The sequence below is a fragment of the Gossypium raimondii genome, chromosome 8, assembly GCF_025698545.1.
Source record: "Gossypium raimondii isolate GPD5lz chromosome 8, ASM2569854v1, whole genome shotgun sequence".
In the NCBI taxonomy this organism is placed as follows: Eukaryota; Viridiplantae; Streptophyta; class Magnoliopsida; order Malvales; family Malvaceae; genus Gossypium; species Gossypium raimondii.
This window is the reverse complement of record NC_068572.1, coordinates 41,880,063-41,905,276: the sequence shown is the minus strand read 5'-3', so window position 1 is coordinate 41,905,276 and position 25,214 is coordinate 41,880,063. Positions and strand designations below refer to the sequence as shown.

At 32.4% G+C, this 25,214-nt stretch overlaps 4 protein-coding genes across 4 annotated transcripts; 1 reads left to right on the top strand and 3 right to left on the bottom strand.

Moving 5' to 3' along the window:
- Nucleotides 1-5,195: 5,195 nt before the first annotated feature.
- On the bottom strand, nucleotides 5,196-6,246 carry LOC105791499 (germin-like protein subfamily 2 member 4). The gene is made up of 2 exons (XM_012619580.2): nucleotides 6,052-6,246; nucleotides 5,196-5,950 (listed from the first exon to the last, which is right to left on the bottom strand). Exons 1-2 carry the CDS (start codon nucleotides 6,158-6,160, stop codon nucleotides 5,403-5,405), a joined length of 657 nt encoding a protein of 218 aa, XP_012475034.1. The 5' UTR covers nucleotides 6,161-6,246; the 3' UTR covers nucleotides 5,196-5,402.
- A 3,951-nt stretch (nucleotides 6,247-10,197) lies between these two features.
- LOC105793644 (uncharacterized) lies at nucleotides 10,198-11,695 on the bottom strand. Its single transcript, XM_012622510.2, has 4 exons — nucleotides 11,463-11,695; nucleotides 11,139-11,356; nucleotides 10,588-10,755; nucleotides 10,198-10,512 (listed from the first exon to the last, which is right to left on the bottom strand). Exons 1-4 carry the CDS (start codon nucleotides 11,500-11,502, stop codon nucleotides 10,303-10,305), a joined length of 636 nt encoding a protein of 211 aa, XP_012477964.1. The 5' UTR covers nucleotides 11,503-11,695; the 3' UTR covers nucleotides 10,198-10,302.
- An 8,470-nt stretch (nucleotides 11,696-20,165) lies between these two features.
- On the top strand, nucleotides 20,166-22,305 carry LOC105791498 (peptidyl-prolyl cis-trans isomerase A1). Its single transcript, XM_012619579.2, has 7 exons — nucleotides 20,166-20,394; nucleotides 20,473-20,658; nucleotides 20,831-20,972; nucleotides 21,065-21,153; nucleotides 21,248-21,302; nucleotides 21,438-21,523; nucleotides 21,912-22,305. Exons 1-7 carry the CDS (start codon nucleotides 20,341-20,343, stop codon nucleotides 22,065-22,067), a joined length of 768 nt encoding a protein of 255 aa, XP_012475033.1. The 5' UTR covers nucleotides 20,166-20,340; the 3' UTR covers nucleotides 22,068-22,305.
- A 152-nt stretch (nucleotides 22,306-22,457) lies between these two features.
- LOC105791497 (uncharacterized) lies at nucleotides 22,458-23,786 on the bottom strand. Its single transcript, XM_052635114.1, has 2 exons — nucleotides 22,962-23,786; nucleotides 22,458-22,838 (listed from the first exon to the last, which is right to left on the bottom strand). The coding sequence occupies exon 1, from the start codon at nucleotides 23,658-23,660 to the stop codon at nucleotides 23,076-23,078; it is 585 nt and encodes a 194-aa protein (XP_052491074.1). The 5' UTR covers nucleotides 23,661-23,786; the 3' UTR covers nucleotides 22,458-22,838; nucleotides 22,962-23,075.
- Between the last annotated feature and the right edge of the window lie 1,428 nt (nucleotides 23,787-25,214).

The following is a 25,214-nucleotide window of genomic DNA, read 5'->3' as shown; positions in this document are numbered from 1 at the left end:
AGATAGTCACAATCAATTCAATTTAATAATAACAGTAATAAATATAAATCAATAACTCAATCCTCTCTTTTCCACCATTTCAAAATGGATATTTATAACAATAGTGGTTCATATGAAATGTAATTTGTTCCTCATTCACAATCTTAAAATGAGATCCATTACAATGAATATCTTTTAAAACCAATGTATTAACCATCATAAATTTTGTTCTTTTAGATATTGATATATTAGCTCTTCGGAGCTTTCAACTAATTTTGTACTTCAAAATATTGAAATAATATTGGTTTAAATTTTCTTTTATGCTTGTGTTCACTTTAGGGAATGCAACAAATTTAGTAGGACAAACTTATAAACGTCCGAATAGATTCTTTATTTCATAATCACCATCGTCTTCACTCTAGTTATTATCACGTACTATTACAAGTATTAAAACAATCTTTGCATTAATGATAACATTTACATTTTATAATAAAAATAATTTAATCATAATATAAACTGTGTATAATAAAACAATCTGTAAACTATATTTTCTCTATTTTATATGCGAATGATATCATATTATGATGAAAATTAAAGGAGATGCATATTAAATAATGAAAGTTTATAAGAAAAGACGTAGAGTATTTATACATACAGTATTTGTAAAGCATCAAATCACCTCATCCAATAGACATAAATTTTCATGCATAATATGTATTTTAATCATGCTAACATAACTGACCCAAATTAATACATGCATAAACCTCAATAGTTTCCGTATCAAAATTAGAGTTTCAGCTATTCTGCATTTCTTAAATAACAATTTAGCATCCACCGAAACATTTCTTAAATTCAACATAAAAAAATAATCTTTTGACACAAACACTCCGTTGTTTCAAAATACATTTTTTATGCAATTAATAATGTTAAAGACTTAAATTTTTTTTTACCAAAGTTTGAGCATGCACAAAATAACAAATACAATTAAATTATTCAAATTTCTTGGTACTGAGTAGGAAAATAATTAAGATTAACTTAAAGTTTGGGCGTGTAGATACCTTAACAAAAGTTGCAAGCGGATATTATGAAAGTACTCTTATAGTCAATGTGGGAAAACGTAACACATGATTAAATGAAATTTCTCTTCGTTTAATTTTATTGACACCATCAACAAAACTATCAATTCTTCCTCTTTTCTCGAACTGTTTGTTGGAAGGCCTTGGGCTCATTGCTATATTTCAGTTCCATAAAGCACAAGCCTCAATTGAAATAGCAACAGCTCTAGGAGGCAATCGACAACAATAAATTTGGGGATATTTTTTGTAACTTATGGATAAAAACAATTAAAAGGGAACCATATTGATAACATGTTATAAAATAAAAAGACAGAGAGTAAAGAATAAAGAAAATAAGAGTGCAAAAGAGAGAGCGTATTTTATTGATCAATGAGAATAATCTACAATGCTTCTCCAAAGTCTATATTTTGATGGACATCCACTTAATAATAAAATATTCATAATACTTAAACTTTTAATAGTCTAGTAGTATCGAAAATCTAACACTTTGAAATATCTTGAAAGTTCTAAAGAAATGTAATAATATATTAAATTATCACTCCCCAAACTTCCTACGTTTACTAGCAAAGTTAGGACCTGTAAAAATATTCAAAGATGGGTGAGTTTAACTAGGGGTGTGCAAAATTCGGGTAAAACCGAAAAAATTCGGTTAACCGACTGAATTCGGTTAATCGGTCGGTTAACCGATTTTTTTCGGTCGGGGGTCGGTTAATTATTTTTTGATTTTTCGGTTAACGGTTAATTCGGTTCGAAACCGGTCGGTTAACCGAATTTTTTCGGTTAACCGAAAAAATTAATAAATAAAATTATAATATATAAATAGGCCCACTATTCACGTAAACCCAATCTAAACTCAAGTATTCAACCCAACCCAACCCAATCATAAAATTAAATTACAAATAATTTAATAAATAAAAATAAAATTTTAAAACTAAGACTAAAACTAAAGTCTAAAAGTCTAAAAATAATTTAATTATGTAGTGATTCAATTTGGTTAATTTGGTTAATTCGGGTAATTCGGTTAATTCGGGTAATTCGGGTAATTCGGTTAATTCGGATAATTCGGTTAATTCGGTTAATTTTTAACCAAAAATAAAAAAACATATAATTTTCGGTTAATTCGGTTAACCGACCGAATTAACCGAAAAAATTTCGGTTCGGTTAATTTTTTTGAAAAAAATTTCGGTTCGGTTAACGGTTAAAGATTTTGAAAGGTCTCTTAATTCGGTTAATGTTATTTCGGGTCGGTTAACCGAATGAACACCCCTAAGTTTAACTACTCGGTAAATAACAGGCATTTCCCTTGGTTGGTTTAAGCAAGCACAAAAGCATTTAGGCCATATTTTTTTTATTGAAATGATGTAATTGTAAATTTTATGGATAATTCATAAAAAAATAATTCAAAACATATTCCATATCAAAACTTTAGTAAAGACAAATTAATTATTTGTAAAATACTGATAGATAAAAATTGACACTTTTTTTTATAGTTGGGGGTGTGGTAATACATTTAAGAAATTATTCCATCGAACATATTCCCCCCGGGATCCAGTAATAGCGACATGGACTAAGTCCCTATCCAAGCAAAAGAACTTACTCCGAATAGTCTTGACAAATGATGATTGAGACAAGATTCGACGTTTTTGAACCATGAAATGCTCGGTTTCCATTTCGGTTGTAGGTGTAACCAACCCACTATTAAGGATAGAGTAGAAAGAAATAATAGAAAAAGGGCTCCAGTATAAATATTTTCATTAGTACGTAACCTGCTTGTATACCACCACTGATAAACACAAGAGGAAGCGATATTTACTGGACCAGGAGCACCCCCTAGTAAAAGCTTCCACCGCTGGTTGACCAAAATGAGGATCCCAAATTGCATGAGCAATCGGCCTTACATGTAAAGGATCCTATAACCATGCTTCAAAATTTCCCTGCTAAGCTACATGAAACAGATTTCCGAAAGTCCACAGAAAAAATTATTGGTAATTATCCGAAGTGAAAAGCAAATTTTTTTTGATAAAGACGTTCCTCACTAATATCATCACGACTCTTGAATTCATGCGCGATAGCAATACCAAACCAAATATGATGAGTAGTGGGGTCTTGAGCTAATCCTCGGTTAAACCTTGGAAATCTTAATGCCATAATGCCTTTTAAATCCTCCTAGCCATTATCTTACTGCAATAATTCTTGCTAAAAAGAATGCCCATGTTGTGGCAATTCCACCCAGAAGGTAATGGGTTACCCTTACAGCACATCCTTGTACAATGCTCAAGGCTCTAGGCTGAGTAGCAGGAGCAACTATGGTCACCTGTAACCTCGGTGACAAAGGTCAAAAACCACAATTAATCCCATTTGCAATGGATTAGAACAAAAACCACAATTAACCTCAGTGATAGTGGTTTGAAACAAAAAATTACAATTCATTCTAGCAACAAAGGGTCAAAAACCACTATTCTTACCGGTGACACAGTTGAAACCGATTTCTAAGTATAAAATACATGTTAACATGACCAACGTTTAGCCCCCCCATTGGTAGGGTTCGAAAATAGCATTTTAGGAGGAAGTTCAAACTCAAAAAAATTAGGTTACCAGTAATGTCTCAAATATATATACAAAACATTCTTTATATACAAAGACATAATTCAATATTATATTATCTCACAAAGTGTTATATATATTCCAAAATGTGATTTTAATAACATATATCACATTCTAATAAAATATTTCTAAAAAATAATTGTGCTAGCATGTTTAACTCGATTTTCACAAAACATGGACTAAAATACTATATGTCACAGATATAACAAAAAACATTGAAGGTTGATTTTTTGAGTTAAGCGCCAAAAAAATGACAAGTCACTTATCTAGTCTATTGAATCGACACTAAAGTAATGATTTTCACAAATCCTCTAGTAGCCTAAAATTTAAGAATAGAACTTGAAAATAAAAATTCGATAAATAAATTGGAGGCTTAAAAGGTACAGATTTTCATGGTAATCCGAAGACATTTCAATCGTGTAACAATTCTATAACAAACTAAGATATAATTGTACAATTTAATAAAACTAACTTTTACCCAAAAAGTAAGTAAATCAAATTTAATAAAATACATACGTATTATAAGAAAATTCAATAAATTAATAAAAACAGTTTAGTATGGTTTCCAATCAAGTAATATTATTTGGACCGAAAATATTTTTAAAGACAATTAAACTTTACAAATTGGTCTTAAATCAAGTTTGGGTTAGCAAAAGAGCTTTCGTAAGTTCGTGTAGAGACCCAACAATAATTATGTAACATATTATATTTGGTAATTATACATAATTACATGTAAGAATGATCAAATTATGTACAATTGTCTATAGTTACTCCAGTAACGAATGTAGCATTTTATAACTCAGACCAACGATTGGGTTGGGCGAGGGGTGTTACACGAACACATTAACAAAGATACATGTTTAATAAACTCGACATAACAATAGATCTCGTTAAGCATCTTCCAAAATTTCCATGGCCTAGAATCTCTATTGCACACTCTATTGCACACCCATGAGACAACAACCACGAAATCAGACTAGAGAAAAATGGGCACCGAATGCACCCATGTGAATAAGCATAAAGTTGCAAGCAGTTTTAATATCGATTAATTCGGCTTCGTTAGAGCACATAAAACCAAGAGGACCAGAGAACAGATCTTTAACACTACTTGCAACATCTCTCAAAACGTCGCCACAACCTGTTGGGCCTGGTTTACCGTGTGAAGAACCATCCACATTAAACTTCATGGTGTTGCTGGTAGGAAGAGACCAAAAAACACCAGCTCCATGGCTAAGAGCAGCAGGATGAGAATCAAAGAGCCTTGGTGACACCCACCAACAAGCTTCAATATTACAATAGTAAAATATAAAAAAAAAATTAATACGAATCTAAATTAGGTGAGATGGTAAATATCTCTCTTATCTTAACCAATGGTTAAGGGTACAATCCTCACATTAGGTATAAAGTAGCTTTAAAACTTGTGCCTAATATCTATCCTTAATGGGATAGGCTAAAAATTACCACGAGAAAAGTAGGTTGGGAACCATACTAATATAAATTATAGATATTTAAAATGAAAATATGGCCATTGCTACATTGCTCCAAACAACCTTTTGGTCTTAAATTTCCATTATTCAATTCCATAGAAATAGAATATGTTTATATACGAATATCTGCACTGATCATTATTACCCACAAAACGTTATGAAATTTGAGATATTATTCATACAAAAGTAGTATCATCCATGGAAACTAGAATTTGATGGTTTTGCCTTAGTTAGCCTCTTCGATGCCTCATTTAGCTTAGCTTTTCTTAGGGGCAAGCTTATTTTTTATTTTGTCGACTTCCTTGGTGCCAATTTGGAAGGCCTTGGTCAATACATTGTTTGGCACTGGGGGCGTCGAAGTAAACAATGTAGCGGCAATAGATTGAGTTCCAGGCAACTGGCTGTTGAATCCTGCAATCACGGAAGCTGGCTTCTCGCCATTGTTCTTCTGGAAATGTACCAGTCCCTTGGGGAAGACAAATATGTCGCCTTTCTTGACGGATTTGGAGATCAACTTGTTTGATGTAGTGATGAACCCAACATCCAATTCACCATCGAGAACAAAGATGATCTCAGTGGCACGTGGGTGAGTGTGGGGCGGGTTAAGGCCACCAGGTTCATAGTCAATGCGAGCAAGTGACACTCCAAGGGTGTTGAGCCCTGGAATTTTCTCCACATTGGCTCCTGTTACCACTGATCCCACTGAATTGTTGATGACTCCTGGATTGGCTAAACCGCTAAAGAAAAAATCAGCTTCCGTAACATTCGCTTCCTCCTTGCAAGGAAATCCATTCACCTTTATTCCTACAATTGTATATATACCAGTACCATAAAATATACACGATTCCTGAGTAAGAAAACGAACAGAAAACTATATATATATATATATATATATATACATGTACCTGCAGCTTTGTTAGCTACACAGAGATCCTGGAGATGATCAGGGTCAGATGCAACCATGCCAAAGAGAGCTAGAAACACGAAGAAATATGCAGAAACCATGGCAGCCATGAAGATAAATTACAAGCAAAAAAGGGACAATTGATAGGTAAGAGAAAAAAAAAATGCAGAGAAAAGTTTGTGTTTTGATTGTTGGAAGAGAAGGGGGCTGTCTATATATATGGAAACAAAATGGGTAAGCATTGAGTGGTACAGATAAGAGATGTGACTGTAAAGTTTGGGGAAAAAAACAGGGTACTTCAACTTGAAAACAAAGCAATTAGTTTAAATGCAGACAAAATTTTCAGGTCGTAATTCTTTTCTGGAACATACATTAAACTATTAATAGGACATTTGTTCATTTACAATCTTAGTTTTGGCAAGTCAAAAGAGAGGGAAGAACAATACAAGTGTCCTTCACGCCAATACCTACCACAAAGAAAGCGATAAATGGCCCCCATAGGATTTTTTCTTTTTGTGTCTCCAACATCCTGGTTTAACGATAAACAAACATAATTAATCTAGATTCTTAGCAAAAGAAAAAAGGTTGAAATGGGTTGGTTTAGCAGCTGTTGTTGCAGTGGTTGAATTGTCGTATCGGCCTTAGCTTACCTTAAAGCCTTTACAAGATCATTAGCAGTTAGCTCATGCATGCTTTATTTTGGTTCAGGCTATACTGTAAGCTTTAGATAAAGTAATTAGTTGCATCTTGACTTTAATGAAAAGTGAAGGGAAAAAGATAATGCTTGTACATTTACTTGATAATTACCAGAGAGAAGTGGGTTATGATGTAAAACCTGCAGTTACCATGTTTCTTTCCTGCAACTACTGTACTAGAAAGGCCTAGGCATGTCTACCAGAAAAGGCCCGGAAAAGGTTGAAGCGTGCATTTTTTGTAGTCAAAGTAAATAACTTCATTGCTTAAATCCGAACTAGAGCATATATAGTAGGTGTTTAGAATGGACATTCTCAATCCTCTCGGTATCCTTATTCACAGCAAATTGGACCCCTAAAAAAAATTAAGATAATTTAATCTTTATCAATTTCCAAAATGAACCATTAGGCAGCTGTATATAATTTCGACTGGTATAACAATAATGTAGTCCTCAAAGTTTAACAAATCTAGCCTACAAAAATGTGTATAAATGTTGAGATTAAATTTGTTGAATCTTTTAGAATCGAGAGTAAATCGACAAAATATATAAGCATCAATGGCTAAATTTGTTATTATATCAATCAAAATTATGCATAATAACGGAAGACATTAACAGGGTGATTAATTGTCTTTAGGGACACATTTTCAAAATTGACAAGGACTAAATTACTCCGATTTTCTTAAAGACACCAATTTGCTTAATATCGAAATTAAGAAGAATTGAAGACTGATTAATATAAAAATAATCTTTAATAAATTAGAATATATGAAGGGTAAAAAATTGGATGATTGGGTGAAGCCGAAGTGAATTCAGGTATGAAGACGAAAATGTTTTACTAGTGCCGCACACTTCAAAATCAATTATCTACTCAGCCAGGGTAAAGAAGTGAAACCAATTACGATATGCAGCCTTCAATCACCATGAATCAAATTATCCATCAAACTTCAAATTCAATAGAAACTATGAATGGACTGCAATGTTAAAGATTTGGCCCATTATATGTTTTTAAATGAATTTCTTAGAAAATAATTCTGGGAAATATTATAATTCTAATTTTCATATCTCAATATTTCAACTCAAGAAAATTACATCAAACATTTTCAAGTAGATTTTATTTAAACTGTTAATATAACAAATTTTTAAAAAGGTAAACTACAAAATAGTCACTTACATATGGTTTAAATTATGTTTTGGTCATTCAATTTTAATTTATTATAACATTATCAATTTGTAATATTTTAGTCACTATGCCATTACCTAACATTAGTGGTATTACGAAAATCTAACGTGGCCCATTAAATACTGAATAGATTCAAAATATCTTTTGAGTTTGATTGTGAACTTGACGAGTCACAGTTTTAACACATTTTGAACTCTTCAATTTTTATTATCAATTCTATTAAAACATTAAATGTTAAAAAAATTATTTTTATTTTTAAAAGGTTTTGAATAAATTCATTAAATTTCAAGGACCATATTTTTAAAAGAACAGGAGAATTGTAACCCTATGAAATTTTGTTTTTTTATATATTTAATAAAATTAATAAAAAATTATATATTATGAGATTTTAAATCAATGTGACCAACAGTTCACCTTATCAATTCAACCAAGGTTTCATTTTTAATTTTTTAAAAGAAATTTAATATTTTTACAAAAAAAACTTTTCATCCACATAGTTCGTATCAATAATGTTGTTTATTGAGTTTGTATTATAAGTTAACTCGACACTAACTCAAGATTAATGAGGAACCTTTTTATAAGTAAGTTACCACTTTACCTATGAGTTAATTGTTAAATAAATCTTTAACCAACATGATATCATTTTGAGAACATGTTAAATAATACTTCCTAACATGATAACATTTTTAATGTGTTATAGAAAAATTGTACATCTGAGCTAGAAAGTAATTGGAGCTCATTTAATATTTTTTAATTAAATGTATTTACCTAATTAAATTTCTTTTTACTCACAATTTAAACTAAATTGTTTTATTTTAATTTCTTACATATTGTATATATGTCATTATTATTAATTTTAAACCACATATTGTTTCATTATTTATTAAATATTTTTTGAATATATACATATAATTTTCACCTGCTAATACAAATACTAATGTCCCTCATGAGATGCATGGGTTTAGCTGTATGTGTCAATATATATTATATTTATTTGTTTTGAAATTTATAAAATTTCAAAAATATTATGATTGAGAAAGTAAAAAATTCTTAGAATTACATATTTAAATTTAAAATTTTAAAGAGTAAAAATAATAACAATTTATGTGAAAATTTGAAGAGTCAACTATTTATGAAATAATTTATAAAAATTGTAAAACTTTATTTAATCTTAAAATTATTTATACATAATTATTTATTAGTATATAATAATTCAATAATATAACATAAAGTATTTTGAAGTAATTTTAGAGCATATCATAAGAATGGTTTAAAAGGAGAAGTTGATATACCATCAACTATTGATGGGGTGGATAGGTCTAATTTTGTAATTAATTTCAAGTTTGCTTTTGTAATTAAGTTGATTTCTTCTAGGATCGGTATAATAACTTTTTGTCCTCTAATTTTACTAAAAATTATTTTATTTTATTTTTGGTTGTTTTTAATCTTTAAATTTATATTGTTTGTTAAATTAATCTTAAAATATATGAAAAAGTTAATATTTATTATTTTTATTGACATGAAATATACATGGATTGTCATGTGTATATTGGATAAATAATATTATTTACGTATGCTATAAATAAATATAAAATAATATTATATCAATAAATTACAAGGATAGGATGAAATCAAAATCAAACTTTAATTTATGATATTTTGTACTAATTCTCTGCTTGATGTTTGTACGCCGTGGCGCGGTTACCATCCATTGCCCAAGTGACCTCTCAGCCTACTAGAGGCAGGTTTACTATTCAGATGTCTTCTTAGCTTGCCACATGTCCTAACGTGGATGGGGTATAACACTACTTTACCATCAGAGTTAGAATACTAAGCTTACACGTTGTCAACCCTCTTTCAACGCTCAACCTTTACACTCTCTTCTCCACTACTCTCTATAACTTCCGACTCTCCACCTCGATTAGATGAACCGACCTTCATAACAATCACTCTCCTTTTCTCTCTACTCCTCCCTTATTATACACAATATCAAAAAGTCATTTGGGTAAATTTTATTTAATATTATGGTGTTCCCTTCTTGATAAAAAGGAACATGAAACGTGAAAAAGTTTGGCGCATTAAATGTTTTAAAATGAATTTCTTTACAATAGACAGAAAAAAAACTGGGAAAATTGTAAATTTTATAGTTTAAGCCAAGAAAATGCCATGAAACATCATATTTTTACTAAAATTGATTTTTTTGTTGATAGATTTTTGTTAAAAGTCAAGACTGTACAACCCATTCCCTGTGGATAAGAAATATGTATTATACATTTTCATCAAAGTGACCATCATACTCAGAAATTTTATTAAACATGTAAACCAAAAAGTAATTGATAGGTAAAAAAATTGTTAAACATGTAAACAGATAATGCTAATTAAAGAGAGGTGAAAGCAGTTATAACTCTCTTGGCTTCATCACGTATACAGGAAAGGTTGGTCTTTATCTCCTTACGAAGCCTGCCTTCAACAAGACGAATAGGCAACCACAGCTTGGGCTTTACATCAACCAAATACGAAAGTGTTGTGTGGGAGGATTCTTCACCACCAATTACTTGATGATTGTCTTCATTTTTTGTTTTACTAAACTGCACAATCCCGTTATTAAGAAAGTTTTACTGCAATGGAAATGCAATTAGATGATGGAATTAGTATGTTGTTACCTGTTCAAGCAACCATGTTCCTTCAAACTGTGTGAAGTCACCTTCAACCATCTTGAATTGAATTTCACGTTTTTTACCATGAGGCAAAATCTCAACATCTTTCTCATAACAATCTAAAACTCCTTTAGCATTGAATTTCAAACCCAATGGCAAGTTTTGCTGTCCAATCTGTTGAAACCAATGTGATTAACCACACCACTTTTCAATCCATCAACAATTATATCATCACTACCCACCCTCATATACGACTACTGTCTTCAAATTTAAATATGACTGGTAATATAAATCGACCTACAATTGTATGCTTGAAATCAAGCCTTTTTTTAACTCAAACCAACTTTTGTTTCCTTATATTTATTGGGTTAGGCAAGACATGTTGATCCTACATGCCATTGTCGCCTGTCTCCCAATATATCATTCCTATTGCTGCAGTAGCCACAACATCACTTCCAAATACTTTTGCTAATAAAACACGAATCAGAATATTTCTTAAAAAAAAAAAAACTGATTATGGTAACACAATAAAAAGTGGAAAGGGATAAATAGTTAACCTGAAAAAGTCTAGCAAACTTGTCATTTTTTTCAACAACTTCGCTGACAGCAAGACCCGGAATAAGATCAGCCAACTTCTCGTAGTCAGTCAAAATGTCCCAAACAGTATCAAGGCTGGCTTCAATTCCAATTTTGGACCGAATTCTACGACAGTTCCCTCCAAGCTTTTTTATCTCAATGAAGACACCGTCTTCAGACAACGATTCTTCCTTCTCATCTGACAGAACATAACCACCACCACCACCATCATTTGTGTTGGATGATGTACATATTCAGACCATCGATGCAGTATGTAGAAATGAAAGCATATAATATATATTCACCTTGAATGATGGTGGCTCCCCCGTCGTAGTGGAGAGACATGGTCGGTTGCCGTCGATCTATCTATTTATCTTCAACTGTGCATCTTCAATAAATAAATTATGAACCAAATATATGCTAATATTATCCTAAGCTTAAAACGTATAACAATATAGCATTACTTGGAAGTTATACCTTCCTTGATGGAAGTCTGAAATTTGGGGTAATTCGAGGGATAGCTTTTCTGAGGATTTAAGCTACGCCTCATATTTCTTATTTCAAAAATTAAAGTTGATGCATATAGTTAGATTAAAAGATCAAAAGGAATCATGTTGGATCTGCATCTGATTTTATACATTAAAATATGTAAGTTGAAACATGGGGATTTTACATGATCACGTGCTGCATTCATCAACTTCTTTTTTCTTTTCCAACGCATCTGCATCTCAGGGTTTTACTATCGTACGTCATTGTTATTATTTAAAGGAAATGGTTTTTTGGTTCAAAATTATTTGACTCCCAAGTCGCAGGAAATTAAGAAGTTTCACGAGTTTTTTTTATCTGCCTTACATTTACCTTTTGCTTTCCTCTCTCTATATAATATTCAGGTTGCCATGGCCTATAGCTACAAAAGGCTCATCTTTGGATTGAAGTAACTGCCGACTAATCTTTATGCATGGAAGCTGATCAGAGTATAATTTGTTTATATTCGCTTTAATGGTCTTTAATAACTTTGGTTTTACGTTAGTTTAATGGCTTTCATTGCATCATTATTAATCAATGTAGTTTATTTTTTTGAATTTGTCAAGAAATATCTGAATTTTTTTATACACTTAGTTGATACTTAAATTTGTATTTCGTCACTTTGGTTAGTACCTTTACACTAATACTATTAATTTGTGCCAAAATGACACCGATGATCAATCTTATAGTGACATGTGGTAGTCTCTTAATATAATAAATGACGAATATAAATTAAACATCTTTCAAATATATAAATTAATTTAAAATATAAGTATTAACTAGATATATACTTTTGGATAAGTTACCAGTTAACGTTTACACCTTGTTTGGTTGGGTTTAATGGATTAGCCATTACACCCCGAATCGGTATTACTTGAATCTGACGTTTGGTTCATTGTTTTCCCTATCTGAGCCTAATCCGTTGCGGACGGATTCCGTATTTTGGCTGCTTCACCACCGATTTCTAATCCCTTGCAAAAGCAAAGATTAGGTAATCGGTGTCTCATTTACCCTCCCCTTGTCGAAATCGACTCTAGCCGACCCTCTCCCTCCCAACATCAACAGAAGGTGTCGGCGAACCAAACCTCTACCCGCTCCCGATTTCAGCTTTGCATCCTTCTTCGACTCGACGGTGTCAGAACTCCGAACGGCTTGAATCAGTAATCTCCGCCTCTGAGTAACCTATTTCTTTCCTCTCTGCATGCGATTGTTTCAGTTCTTGCCGGTTATGGTTTTTTTTTTCATTGTTTGTTTGTTTGTCCTGAATTACAGGTTCTTTGCTCCAGCAGTTCTTCATCGGTCTCCACTCCGATTTCCTCATTACAGGTTAGTTTCCCCCCATTGCATGTGGCTATACAATTGTTTGCAGTGGCTGTATAATTTATTTGCAGTGGCTCCATCTGCTTGATCAGTCAAAAATGAAAACAAAGGACTATGAATGCTCATGTCCTGTTTGGATTTGTAGGCTTTTTGAGATTTTTTTTGAATAGAAACACTCTGATATTCTGTCATGGCTACTGCAATTTAACATGCATATGATGAGCTCTAGAATGACAGCATAGTCCTGGTTGCCATAAAATTTCTCGGTGGTTGTTTTCAAAATGAATCTAAACTAGACAGAGATTCCAACATATATATCTTGAGCAAGTACCAAAAAAAGAGATCATCTTTAAAATTGACTTGACTACTTCAACTTTGAATGCTTTGAAATGTTTGCTCACTGATAAATGTTTGAAATGGTGCTGTTAATTTGGTACTGTTAACTTTGAATGCTTTGAAATGTTTGAAATGAATTAACACCCAAGTACATTTACTGCTAATTTGATCTCCAAGTTGGTGTGGAATTATGAAACTAAGAGAGTTTTTTCCTATATGTTGCTTTTACGTTTCACTCTTTTTGAAATATTTAGCTGATAAGGTCTCCTTCCACTGTATCTGCTTCTGGCCATATATGAGAAACCAAGAAAACCCTTTCTTATTCGACTATATATATATATATATATTGAAGTGAAAATGAAGCCATGACCTGTACCTCCAGTTGATGGCACCCAAGGAAGATAAATTACCCAAAGCTTTCTTCATTACCAAATCTCTCATCTTACTTTTAAAAGTTTTAAATTATCTGTCAAACTTATAATCTGTCAACGCATGGTTCGGATTCCATACCCGAGAATCAAATTGGGTTGGTCGAATCCCATGTCCTAGAGATTCCATAGACATACGTCAATTATAGTTCTTCGAGGGTTGGCAACACATTTGTAGTTTTCTTACACTATTCCATTCACCGAGAGTTAATATCCACACATAATAATAAGAATCCATTCGCATCACATATATACACCCACTACATTTAAAGAAAACTATCTAAATAAAATTTTATCACTTACTTCGAATGAATTTCTCAATATTATTGTTGCTTTTTAACATGTCTTCACAACAATCACTAGCAAGGAACCCTTTGGAAATTGTCACCTAAAACTTTGAGTTTGATTTTCAAAATCCACTCTTGTATCTTACCTCAACATTTATGAGAAAAATTCGATTCAACTTGAAAAAATTAAAATTTTTTTTTATTTTGAGTTAACTGAATTAAATTATTCAATTTTTTTGAGTTAATTCGAAAAAGTAATTTGAGTTTTTGAGTTCGATTCAAGCTAAATTTAAAACTTTAGTACCAATTCTTGTATTAATATCAATTATTATAAAAATATAACGATTTTGATACTTTCAAAGATCTCATTCAAATTTAAACATTATTAAAATAAATTCTTACTGATTGTAGCTCAAATAAAAATTTTATTTATGTTATTTAAGGTATATTAAAATATAATTAAAATCATTTTGATTATATAATATTTTTAATTGAAATATAATTAAAATCATTTTGATTATATAATATTAATATAAAACTATACATTTAAATCCAAAATATAAATAAAACATGGCATAACAATTAAAATTTAATATTAATAGAAAAACATATTTATTATTATATTTATTATTTAAATTTTTTGTCCATAATATTTTTTAACTGTGTGTTATAAATTATTGTTTGGGTGATTGATAAAGAAATGAAATTAAACCCTAAACGATATCATTTAATAGATACTTTTTTGCTTCGTGTGTTCTAAATTTGTGGTGTTTATTTTTTTTATATTGTGTAATTGCAACTTCAATTCTTTGATAGTGTGTTCTAATTTTAATGTGTTGCGGTAATGGCTCGTCTGCATTTAATTGCACAAAATGTGAGGCGTAAAAGAATTGGTATTGCAATTATAGTATGGTTGGAAATCTGTAGAATTGCGATTTGGTTCTTATTTAGAATGGGTGCCAGCCTTAGCCTACATACTTATAGACCAAGGATTAGGTCCTATACCTTAGATTTTTATGCAAAACGGGATTATGTGAAAAGGCTTGTATATGCTAGTGACGAGACTTGTATTGAACAAGTTAGGATGAATAGAACTGCCTTTTTTAAACTATGTGAGACGTTAGAATCGATAGGGGGATTGAAGTCGTCAAGAAACATGCTTGTTGATGAGCAAGTAGCAATGTTTTTACATATCATCTCCCATCACCTGAAAAATTGAGTTATCAAGCATCACTTTAGAAGGTCCGGGGAAACTGTTAGCAGAGCATTTCATGGTGTTTTAGATGCTGTCATACGCTTACAAGATGTCTTATTTAAAAAGCCGGAGCCAATTACAGCCGATTCTTCTGACACAAGGTGGAAATGGTTTAAGGCATTAGACTGAGTTTTATATATAGCTTGTACAACATTTAGTTGACTTAGATTTAAATTAGTATTCTAACTCATGGTTTTATATCATGTGATATAAATTGCTTAGGTGCTCTTGATGGAACCCACATCAAGATTAGGGTGCCAACAGTTGATAAACCTAGATATCGAACGCGAAAAGGTGACATAGCAACAAATATGCTAGGTGTTTGTACACCTGAGATGCAATTTGTCTATGTTCTTCCTGGTTGGGAAGGTTCAGTTGCCGATGGACGGGTGCTTCGAGATGCCATTAGTAGAAGACATGGACTAACAGTTCCTCATGGTAAAGTGTATAGTTAGAGGAATTGTGAGGGATTATTCATTAAGATCAAACTTTTGTGTGCTGAATTAATCATTTTTAAAAAAAAAATTATTTTATAGGTTGTTATTATCTAGTTGATCTTTGGATACACAAATTGTGAGGATTTCTTGCACCATTTAGAGGACAATGATATCATCCGAACAGTGGCGTCGGGGTTATCACCAAGTTCTCCGCAAGAGTTTTTTAATATGAAACATGCCTCAGCACGTAATATTATTGAAAGATGCTTTGGCTTATTAAAACTTAGATGGGGAAAACTTAGGAGTCCATCGTTTTATCCTGTAAGGGTCCACAATAGAATTATTATTGCATGTTGTTTGCTCCATAATTTTATTCGAACCCATATGAGTATTGATCCCATTGAAGCGAAGGTGGGAGAAGGATTACCTACTAATGTGGTGGATGACGATGAACCGAATATCACAAATATTCATCCATCGGATGCTTGGGCTACTTGGAGGATGGAACTAACGCACCAAATGTTTGATGAATGGCAAGCATCTAGAAATTACTTAGGTTTAGGGACAAATTGAGTTTGAATTGATTTGTTGATGTTACTTTAGGTATCTAATTTATGAAACTTTGGTGGTGTTTGATTAAAATTATGTATTGTACTAAACTTTGTTGAATTATAATTTAATTATCTTTTCATTCAGGATGTGTTATAAATTTAAATTTATATCAAACTAACAATATAATATTATAAACTGTTCACCTTTTGATTCATGATATTAAAAATAGTAAATAATGTTAATTTGTTTTTTTTCTTAAGATAAATATGTCAGGTGTTCCACAATCACATGCTTCTTCTCAAGCTTCTCGAGGAAGCAAAAGAAAATGGGTTCCAGAGGAAGATGCAGCCTTGGTTTCTTGCATGGTGGATTTGCACAATGTAGGAACATTTAATGCTGATACTGGGTTCAAAGCCGGTTATTTGAACGAGCTAGAGAAAATGCTAGAAAAGGCTTTACCAAGAGCAATGTTGAAGGTGAAACCAAATATTGAATCTCGGATTAGGTGCCTAAAAAGGGAATGGTCAGTCGTCTATGACATGCTTAATGGCCAAAACAATAGCGGCTTTGGTTGGGACGAGCATAGGCAGCTCGTTGTTGCTGAAGATGCAGTTTGGGAATCCTATGTAAAGGTAAAATGTATTTCAAGTATTTATTTGTTTTTTTACAAAACTTACAACTAATATGATTTCTTCATTTTTTTTAGAGTCACAAAGAAGCCTCTCATTTCAGACATCGTTCTTTCCCTTACTACAACCAACTTACTGCCATATACGCAAGAGATCGAGCGACTGGGAAAGATGCTCAAACAGCTGCTGATGTTCTTGAAGAAATACATGCTGAGGATGTACGTACTACAGATATGAATGAAGAGAGAAACACATTCTATGACTGCTAAGTTGACGTCTCTTTAGACGACATGGATGTTTCTGGTACAGATCCGCGAGGAGATAGAGACCAAGGGGGTTCCTCATCTTCAAACAAGAGAAAGAAGAAATCTGATGCTCGTGATAATGTGTATTCTTCATTTGATGAGGCTGCCACTTTGTTGGGGGAAAAATCCAAGCCGTTGGCGATCAAATCAGTAGTATTATTGCCTCCGAGGTGGTAGTTCAGCAGAAGTCAGAAGAATATCAAAAGATGGAAGAAAAAGCTTCAAATTTATATTCAATCTTATGGTCAATTGAAGGTTTAACCGACGATCAGCGGTATGATGCTTTGAGTAAAATTCCCGATCATCCAACTCAAATGATCGTTTTCTTTAGTTTACCTTCTGTTGCCCGATTGGAATGGGTCAGAAGATTTCTTTCTCACCATTAAATATCAATGTTCAAACTTTTTGATGTTGTAAAACTATATAACATATGGATTATGATGTACAATTTCATTTTCATCTAACATTTTCTTAATATAAGTTAATTATGTTTATGCAGAATATAATTCTCAAGTTATATATTGATTTTAGTAAATTCATATAAGAACATTTTATTATTAAGAATTTTATGAAATTATATATCACTATTAAATTATATTTAATATTAATTATTTTAAATTGTATAAATTCATATAAGAAAATTTATTATCAAGAATTTTATGAAATTATAAATTATTATTAAATTATATGTAATAATTATTATTTTAAATTATACAAATTCATAAAATATAATTTATTAGTTATAATTATTAAGAATTTTATTAAATCATATATTTTAATTATAATATATTTAATATTAATTATTTCAAATTTTCTTTTATAGTATCATATATTATGATTTGAGTAAATTCATATAAGAATATTAATTATTATTAAGAATTTTATTAAATTATATATTTTAATTATAATATATTTAATAATAATTATGTTTAAATATGATTAATTTATTTATTATTGATATTAATAATCTTATTAAAATTTAAATAACAATAACAATAATAATTTACCAAAACAAATTTCGCTAATTATTAAGAATTTTATTAAATTATATATTTTAATAATAATTATGTTAAAATATGATTAAATTATTTATTATTGATAATAATAATCTTATTAAAATTTAAATAACAATAACAATAATCATTTACCAAAACAAATTTATGCTAAGGGTATTCTAGTCATTTTAGTTTTTTCCATTATGCTATTACACCTCTATTCCATTCAACCAAACAGTTGATTTGCTATTACACCTCTATTCCATTACACCTCTAATCCAATACAGCGAACCAAACGTGTCCTTAAAATATTAAGGTTATTAATAAATTGGGATAATGTGTGTAACAAAATATAAATTAAAATATCAACAAATAAATCCTTTTTTAGATAAATTTAAGGAGTAAACCTGAATCAACTATATATGGAATCGGTTAAAATTAAAAATAGCTGATTATTTTTTAAGTTATCCAGAAGGTGTAAGTGGAACGAAAAGCAGGGACAGTGTGCCCATAGAACGGTAGTGTCATCTTTTATAAGGCAATGCATAATGCCACATGCTCTTAATAAATAAAGCTTACGTGCATATTTTGTTCAATTTCGAAGGGAATAATGGATGATAAATCTTTAAAAAGATTATAAAATGATAAATGTTGTTTTTTCAAGGTTTTCGATGAAGATAAAATTGTAGCAATAATTGGTGGACTACAATTTGGTGAAAAAGTAGAGAGAAAATAAATTTCGATCTAACATACATTTCTCTCATCTCATCCTCACAAGTTCAGAGTATTACTTTTTATGCATTAAGATAAAAAATAATTTTTATTTTCCTTTCTTTCTTACTAAATACATTCAAAATTTATTTTTATTCTTTTTTTTCCTCTACTTTTCACCAAATCAAAGAGGTCATTGCTCAATATCACAACCAATTTCAAAAACTATTTTCAAAATAAGTAAAATAAGTAATCACATATATAATAAATAATACAAAATATTAATCCATTTATTTTTATTTTTATAATTTAATATAAATATAATATCATTTTAATTATATATTACATCTGCACTATAATATTCAATATCACAACATTTCAAAAAACTATTTTCAATCTCATTGTCCATTCAAAATATATCAAACACCCCAAAATAATAAGAATAAAATAACCAATTCCCACAATTACACACCCAAAAAAAAAAAAAAAATACCAGCCTTACATACACTAAAGGCCAAACGTCCAAAGAAACAAAGCCACCATCATTCTCGTCAAATATGATTGAAAAGTGATTCCAAGCTAACATCCAAAATCATGTAGGAACGAAAAGAGTGCCAAACCAAAGCTCAAATCAAAACAACCATAGCATCTCAGAAAAGCACCAAACAACAATCCACCATTGGGCTTATCGTTAGATAACCGGAACCTATACCAAGCGATGAAGCAGAAGGATACAATGGAATTGGGAGGAAATTGAGCGGTGGATAAGATGGCAAACTTCGCATATGGGTCTTCATCGTTTCAATAGTCTCCCTGGTGAGCTTTAGTAGATATTAGAGGAGCATAACATGGGTTTTTCAATTCCCAAAGGCTTATAGTTTAATCTTATTAGATGTACAAAAAAAAAAAAAAACCATCATTAGGGGGTAAATGCAAGGAGGGCAAGGAGGGCAAGCAGTGGAGTTCACCCTTCAAAATAAAAGTCAACTAACAAAGCATAGAGGAGGGATTAAATTTACGCAAAACGATAAATAATGGGCTATCCTTAGAATTTAACCTTGTTTATTATGTCTCTCCTGGGCTAGCCCAAGCAAAGAAATATATAATGTTGGGCGTGGGCCGCGTGCGGCGGATATTTTGAAGATGATGCCGGTGAAAACAATGTGCAAATCTAAACCAACCCACCAAACAACCAGTCCCTGCAGTTCTCTGTTTTTTGTTTTTTAATCCCATTCCCAGCTAGTTTGTGCACCCGAGGACACACCCACAGAGACTCCCAAAATCTTATCTAATAATTTTACTTTTCTTCCTCCTTTTTGCAAACCACTACAAACCACTAGACGCCCCCCCTCCCCCTCCAAAATAACAGAGGACCTTTCCCACCCTTCAACCTCTGAAAAAAGATGGCCTCCACCTTCTCATTGCAGATGGTTCATTGCCCTCGCTTCAGTTTCCAGGTCAGTTCTGTTTACAAGATTTTTACTTCAACATCCTTCTCTCCTAGTTTTTCATTGTTTTCGGCATTCCTTCTACAGGGTCAAGCTGTTTCAAATGCTCATAGCCCACATATGATCGGTTCATGGTCAGCTTACTCCCAACCTAACTCATCTGCTACCGTCTTAGCATCGAAACTAAACTATGCATCAGGTTTGCCTGTAACCCAACTTTCTAAATCCCCTTCCGTTAAGTACCGAAGAATGGTCTGCAATTCCATGGCAAATGTAAGTCCTTTATTATTATCTTCTATAGAGTAGATAAGTAATTTGAGGTCTATTTGGCTGCCTTATCGTATTACATTCCAAGCAAATAACTACTTTCGATCTTGTTTTCGTTCCTCTTACCGGACCGGTAACATAGATTCTGAATGTTTCACATATTTGGGGTTTTATTTAGGATGTAGAGTTGCAAGCGAAAGTGACGACCAAGTGCTTCTTTGATGTTGAAATCGGTGGTAAGGCTGTTGGCAGAATTGTTATGGGCCTTTTTGGGGATGTTGTTCCTAGAACTGTTGAGAATTTTCGTGCTCTCTGCACAGGCAAGCTAGGCTGAGTCTTTTACATTCACTTTTATTTTTGTTTTTTCCTTAATATTTTTCTTAATTTGGTCCAACATTTTTATTTCTTGCAGGAGAGAATGGATATGGTTTCAAAGGATGCTCCTTTCACCGTATTATTAAAGATTTCATGATCCAGGGTGGTGATTTTACTAATGGAAATGTAAGCCCTCTCTTTCTTTCCCCTTTTCCTTTGGCTTTCTAAAGAAAGAAATTTCCATTACTAAGTAGAAAACTGGTGCATTTGCTGGCTGTAGGGAACTGGTGGAATGAGTATTTATGGATCGAAGTTTGAAGATGAGAGCTTTGCTTGTGAGTTGTTCTCTAGTAACTAAAACCCTTCAAGTTTCGATATTTGAGAGTTTATAGTTGGGGTTGATGGGTTTAAGTGGTATCTGTAATGAATTGCTAGCTTGATTTCTAATATTTTGAGGCTATTATCTGCAGTGAAGCACGTTGGACCCGGAGTATTAAGCATGGCCAATGCAGGTCCTAATACCAATGGGAGCCAATTCTTTATTTGCACAGTAAAGGTGAGCTATGCAGCCTTATTCTCTTTTGTAGATTATGTATCTCATTCTAATTTGATATCATGATTTGCTAGTATCACCGTTAGATATAGCTGTAGTTGTGTTTTTATTATGGTATTTGGGAACAAAAAAAGTATAAACGTTTACTAGAATACTAGGTTTTGATTTGTGATTGGAATTATACCTTATTAAGTATAAACTTTGAGTTGAATATCAACTGTACATGTGCATGGTTTGCTAATAGCTGAATGCTGACTGGTGCTGCTTATATTTCTTTGGATAATTAATCATGCTAGCTATTTACTTCAAGCGTGGATATTCATTTTCTTATCATGCTAGCTATTCATGTGCTGCTAATATTGTTCATTTTCATTGTTTTTGTATTCTACAGACTCCATGGCTGGACAACAGACATGTTGTTTTCGGACATGTGATCGATGGAATGGATGTCGTGCGTGAACTAGAGTCCCAAGAGACAAGCAGGACAGATGGCCCTCGAGTACCATGCAGAATTGTCAATTGTGGGGAGCTGCCTATAGGAGGCTAATATCCGATCCGTTTAACCACTACCACAAATCTCCCATTTTATCATTTACTTTCTCTGCTTCAAGATGATTTTACCTGGTAATACCTATAACAGTCGGCGTTAATTATAGAAGAGAGAATTTTGGATGATACTTTATAAGCTCTTGGCAGGGGTGTGCTATTATCCTTATCATTTTTTAGGGTGTAAGTTTTCAGATTCCATCAAAACTCTTCTCTTAATGGAACATCTGATTTTTCTAGTTTTGATCTATTTCCTTCCAGCTGCTTTAATACATGGATCTTACAGATACTTGACCATTTCCTATATTAACGTGCGTAGTCATTCATATAGCAAATGTACATAATATTAACAAGGGGCGACCTTTTCTTAAAACCTGTAAATTTCTATTTGAAGTGAAACCTTGCTCTGCCTTGATGTTGCAAAAACCAGGATCCGAACTCTACACTTGTTGAACGTAACCTCTTAAGAACGGTTTACATGCATTAACTTGACTAAACCTTGGGTTCTGGGTGTTGCTTATTTGATGTTCTTGATAGCACGATGCCACCCCAATGAAACCGCTTGAATAACTTCCTCTTTAGGAAGCAAGATGCAGAAGAAAAGGTACCAAATCACACCAAAAGGGTTCCAATGGATGGAAGCAAAAATAGTAGTCGATGATGATAGTTGGGAGATGCTAAGCTTGTCAACCGCAATGCATAGACGCAGATGCAAGTGCCACTGCTTGTGCCCACACCTTGAGTCGAGCCTTGACATCTCTTGGATCGTCACCTAAATCACAAAACATACAGTCAGATTCAACTGAAAATGTTAAGCCCTTTACATCTTTCAATAAAACATTCAGTCATTTTTAAGGTTTATACTACAGAGAGGTTGGGAAATATTTGGACTCACCAGGGCCAGAGATACGCCAATTGGTGATGGGAGAAGTGCCATCACTGCATGTAGCATCAAAACTGGAAAAGCGACTTGGCATCTCCAACTCGAACCCTAAATCCCTACACGCCTTCACTTCATATCCATACACAATGACCTCTTCCCTCCTTTTGGCCTGGTGATCACCACCACCTCACCCTCACTCTCCCCGCTAAAACTATTCCCATTATAACCCACCATTAAACCCCCTTCTTTCTTTTCGCTGCTGCTTTTAATCTCCTTATCCCAACAACTTCCACTCCTCCTCACATTCTTGCTCCCTTTCTGCCATCCAAAACTACCCTTTTGAGCTTCATTTTCACTACCACAATCTTTGTCTGCTACCTTAGACAAGACCCGATGAGGTGGGACGGCGGGAAGAGAGTAACAATAAGGTTCTTTGTCGGAGTCGGATAAAAGTTGAAGCGACTCTTTGATGGAGAACTCTTCATCAACATCTACGTCAAAGTTTTCAATTGACAATCTCGACATGTTCTTCCCCATATCATCATCATCACCATGAAAGTTCGTGTACGTTGAACTAGTAGACATGGAAAAGCTAGACAAGTTATGTGGATGAGATTGATGGTCATGAAAATGATCAAACCCAGCATCAATATCATCATACTCAACTTCTTGTATAGAAGAAACAACAGTCATACTTCCATATGAAGCCATTTTTTTCTCTTCTTCCTGTGATTTTGCAACTAAAAAAATTTTAAAAAAAATGAAGAAGATAGAGTGTTCTTACGTTTACCAAAGTGATTTATTTTATCAGAGAGAGAGAGAGCCCGGCTGCATTTATTTATAACATACGGCATTTGACTTTGTTAAGATTTTTTCCCTTTTCAATAAACAACACATTTTGGGCATGAGCTGAATAAACTATTTATTTAATTTCTCCAGTCGTATACCATATTACATATTCATAAGTTGTTAAATTAATTAAGTGTTCTTGTTGTGTCTTATTAGTGGGGAAGATTGGTTATTTATATGATATATTTACTGTTTATGGAATTAACGTTTTAAGTAGGCTCCATCCTTAAGCTTAACACGTGTTCGCCGGTCCAGGTATTCACCGGTTCATTCATTTTGCTTCGTTCCATGTGCTCACGAACACTTAGGGAAGTGCGAGCTAAACTCGCGAGCTCCTTAACAACTTCTTCTGTTGGGATCCAAACTCGGGTCACAAGTCGGTAGTCTAGATTGTGATCGGATTTCGGGTTGACAATTGGATACCTCATAATAATATTATAATTATATCTATAAGTTAAAAAGTTAAAAGTTCTTTACATCAGTGGAGGTTGACACGTATGTTGTCAGCCTAAAAATGTTTACATTATAGTTCTAAATGTGAAATAGTTTGATGGTAACCTTGCGCAGATATTTTAATATAAAATTATCTCTTTTAATATAATATACATGTATGATTTGATGCTAATAATAAAAGCACATATACAATATGGAGTAAACTATACAGATAGTCGCTTAACTATAAAAAATTCTCATTTTAGGTATACAAAATAAAAAGTTTATAATTTAGTCTCACACGTTACATAGTTCGAACATTTTGGTCACTTCTGTTAAAATCGCAAATGACAAGTTGACATGAATTTTTCTTTTAAAATTTGATTTTCCATGTAATTGAAGTAAAATCCATGTCATTGTTATTCATTAAAAATTTATCATTTTAGTCTCCAAACTTTTAATTTAATTTAAATGCGGTATAACCTTAAAAAATTTGGAACATTTGCATTTGTGAGCCTCTGATGTCAGTTTCAAACGCAGCAGTGAAAAGGAAGGAATTGAGAAGGGAAGACGAATGAATTTGGGGATTAATGCAATAGTGAAGAGGAAGGAAATGGAAAGGGAAGACGAATGAATTTCGGTTAGGGTTTCATTTTCAAATCCAATTTGGGAATTTCAGAAATGGATGGAGAAAGGGCCTTGTTCAAATTCCTTAAGCGTGGGCAACTTCTACAGGCCATTGACGTTCATGTTGATACAATGTGGGGCGTTATTGCGACTCTCGACGCTCTTTGGCTCATCCAAGTTTCTTTAATTTTCAATCATTATTTCTTTATTGCTATTAGATCCATAGAAAAAATCGCTTTAATTGTTTATCATCTGATTTCATCTTGTATATGTATTGAGTTGTTTGTGGATTTGTCTTTGTGAGATTTGAGGAAGAAGATGACAGTTGAGATTTCTAGGGTTTTTAATTATTATTTA

Excerpts from the sequence above, each read along its gene's own strand:
- LOC105791499 (XM_012619580.2), bottom strand. The coding sequence starts at position 6,160 with ATGGCTGCCATGGTTTCTGCATATTTCTTCGTGTTTCTAGCTCTCTTT. Across the intron at positions 5,951-6,051 it reads TGTAGCTAACAAAGCTGCAG|GAATAAAGGTGAATGGATTT; the intron begins GTACATGTATAT and ends ATACAATTGTAG.
- LOC105793644 (XM_012622510.2), bottom strand. The coding sequence starts at position 11,502 with ATGTCTCTCCACTACGACGGGGGAGCCACCATCATTCAAG. Across the intron at positions 11,357-11,462 it reads GGGAGCCACCATCATTCAAG|ATGAGAAGGAAGAATCGTTG; the intron begins GTGAATATATAT and ends ATGTTCTGTCAG. Across the intron at positions 10,513-10,587 it reads GAACATGGTTGCTTGAACAG|TTTAGTAAAACAAAAAATGA; the intron begins GTAACAACATAC and ends GGGATTGTGCAG.
- LOC105791498 (XM_012619579.2), top strand. The coding sequence starts at position 20,341 with ATGGCCTCCACCTTCTCATTGCAGATGGTTCATTGCCCTCGCTTCAGT. Across the intron at positions 20,659-20,830 it reads TCTGCAATTCCATGGCAAAT|GATGTAGAGTTGCAAGCGAA; the intron begins GTAAGTCCTTTA and ends GGTTTTATTTAG. Across the intron at positions 21,303-21,437 it reads TGAAGATGAGAGCTTTGCTT|TGAAGCACGTTGGACCCGGA; the intron begins GTGAGTTGTTCT and ends TATTATCTGCAG.
- LOC105791497 (XM_052635114.1), bottom strand. The coding sequence starts at position 23,660 with ATGGCTTCATATGGAAGTATGACTGTTGTTTCTTCTATACAAGAAGTT.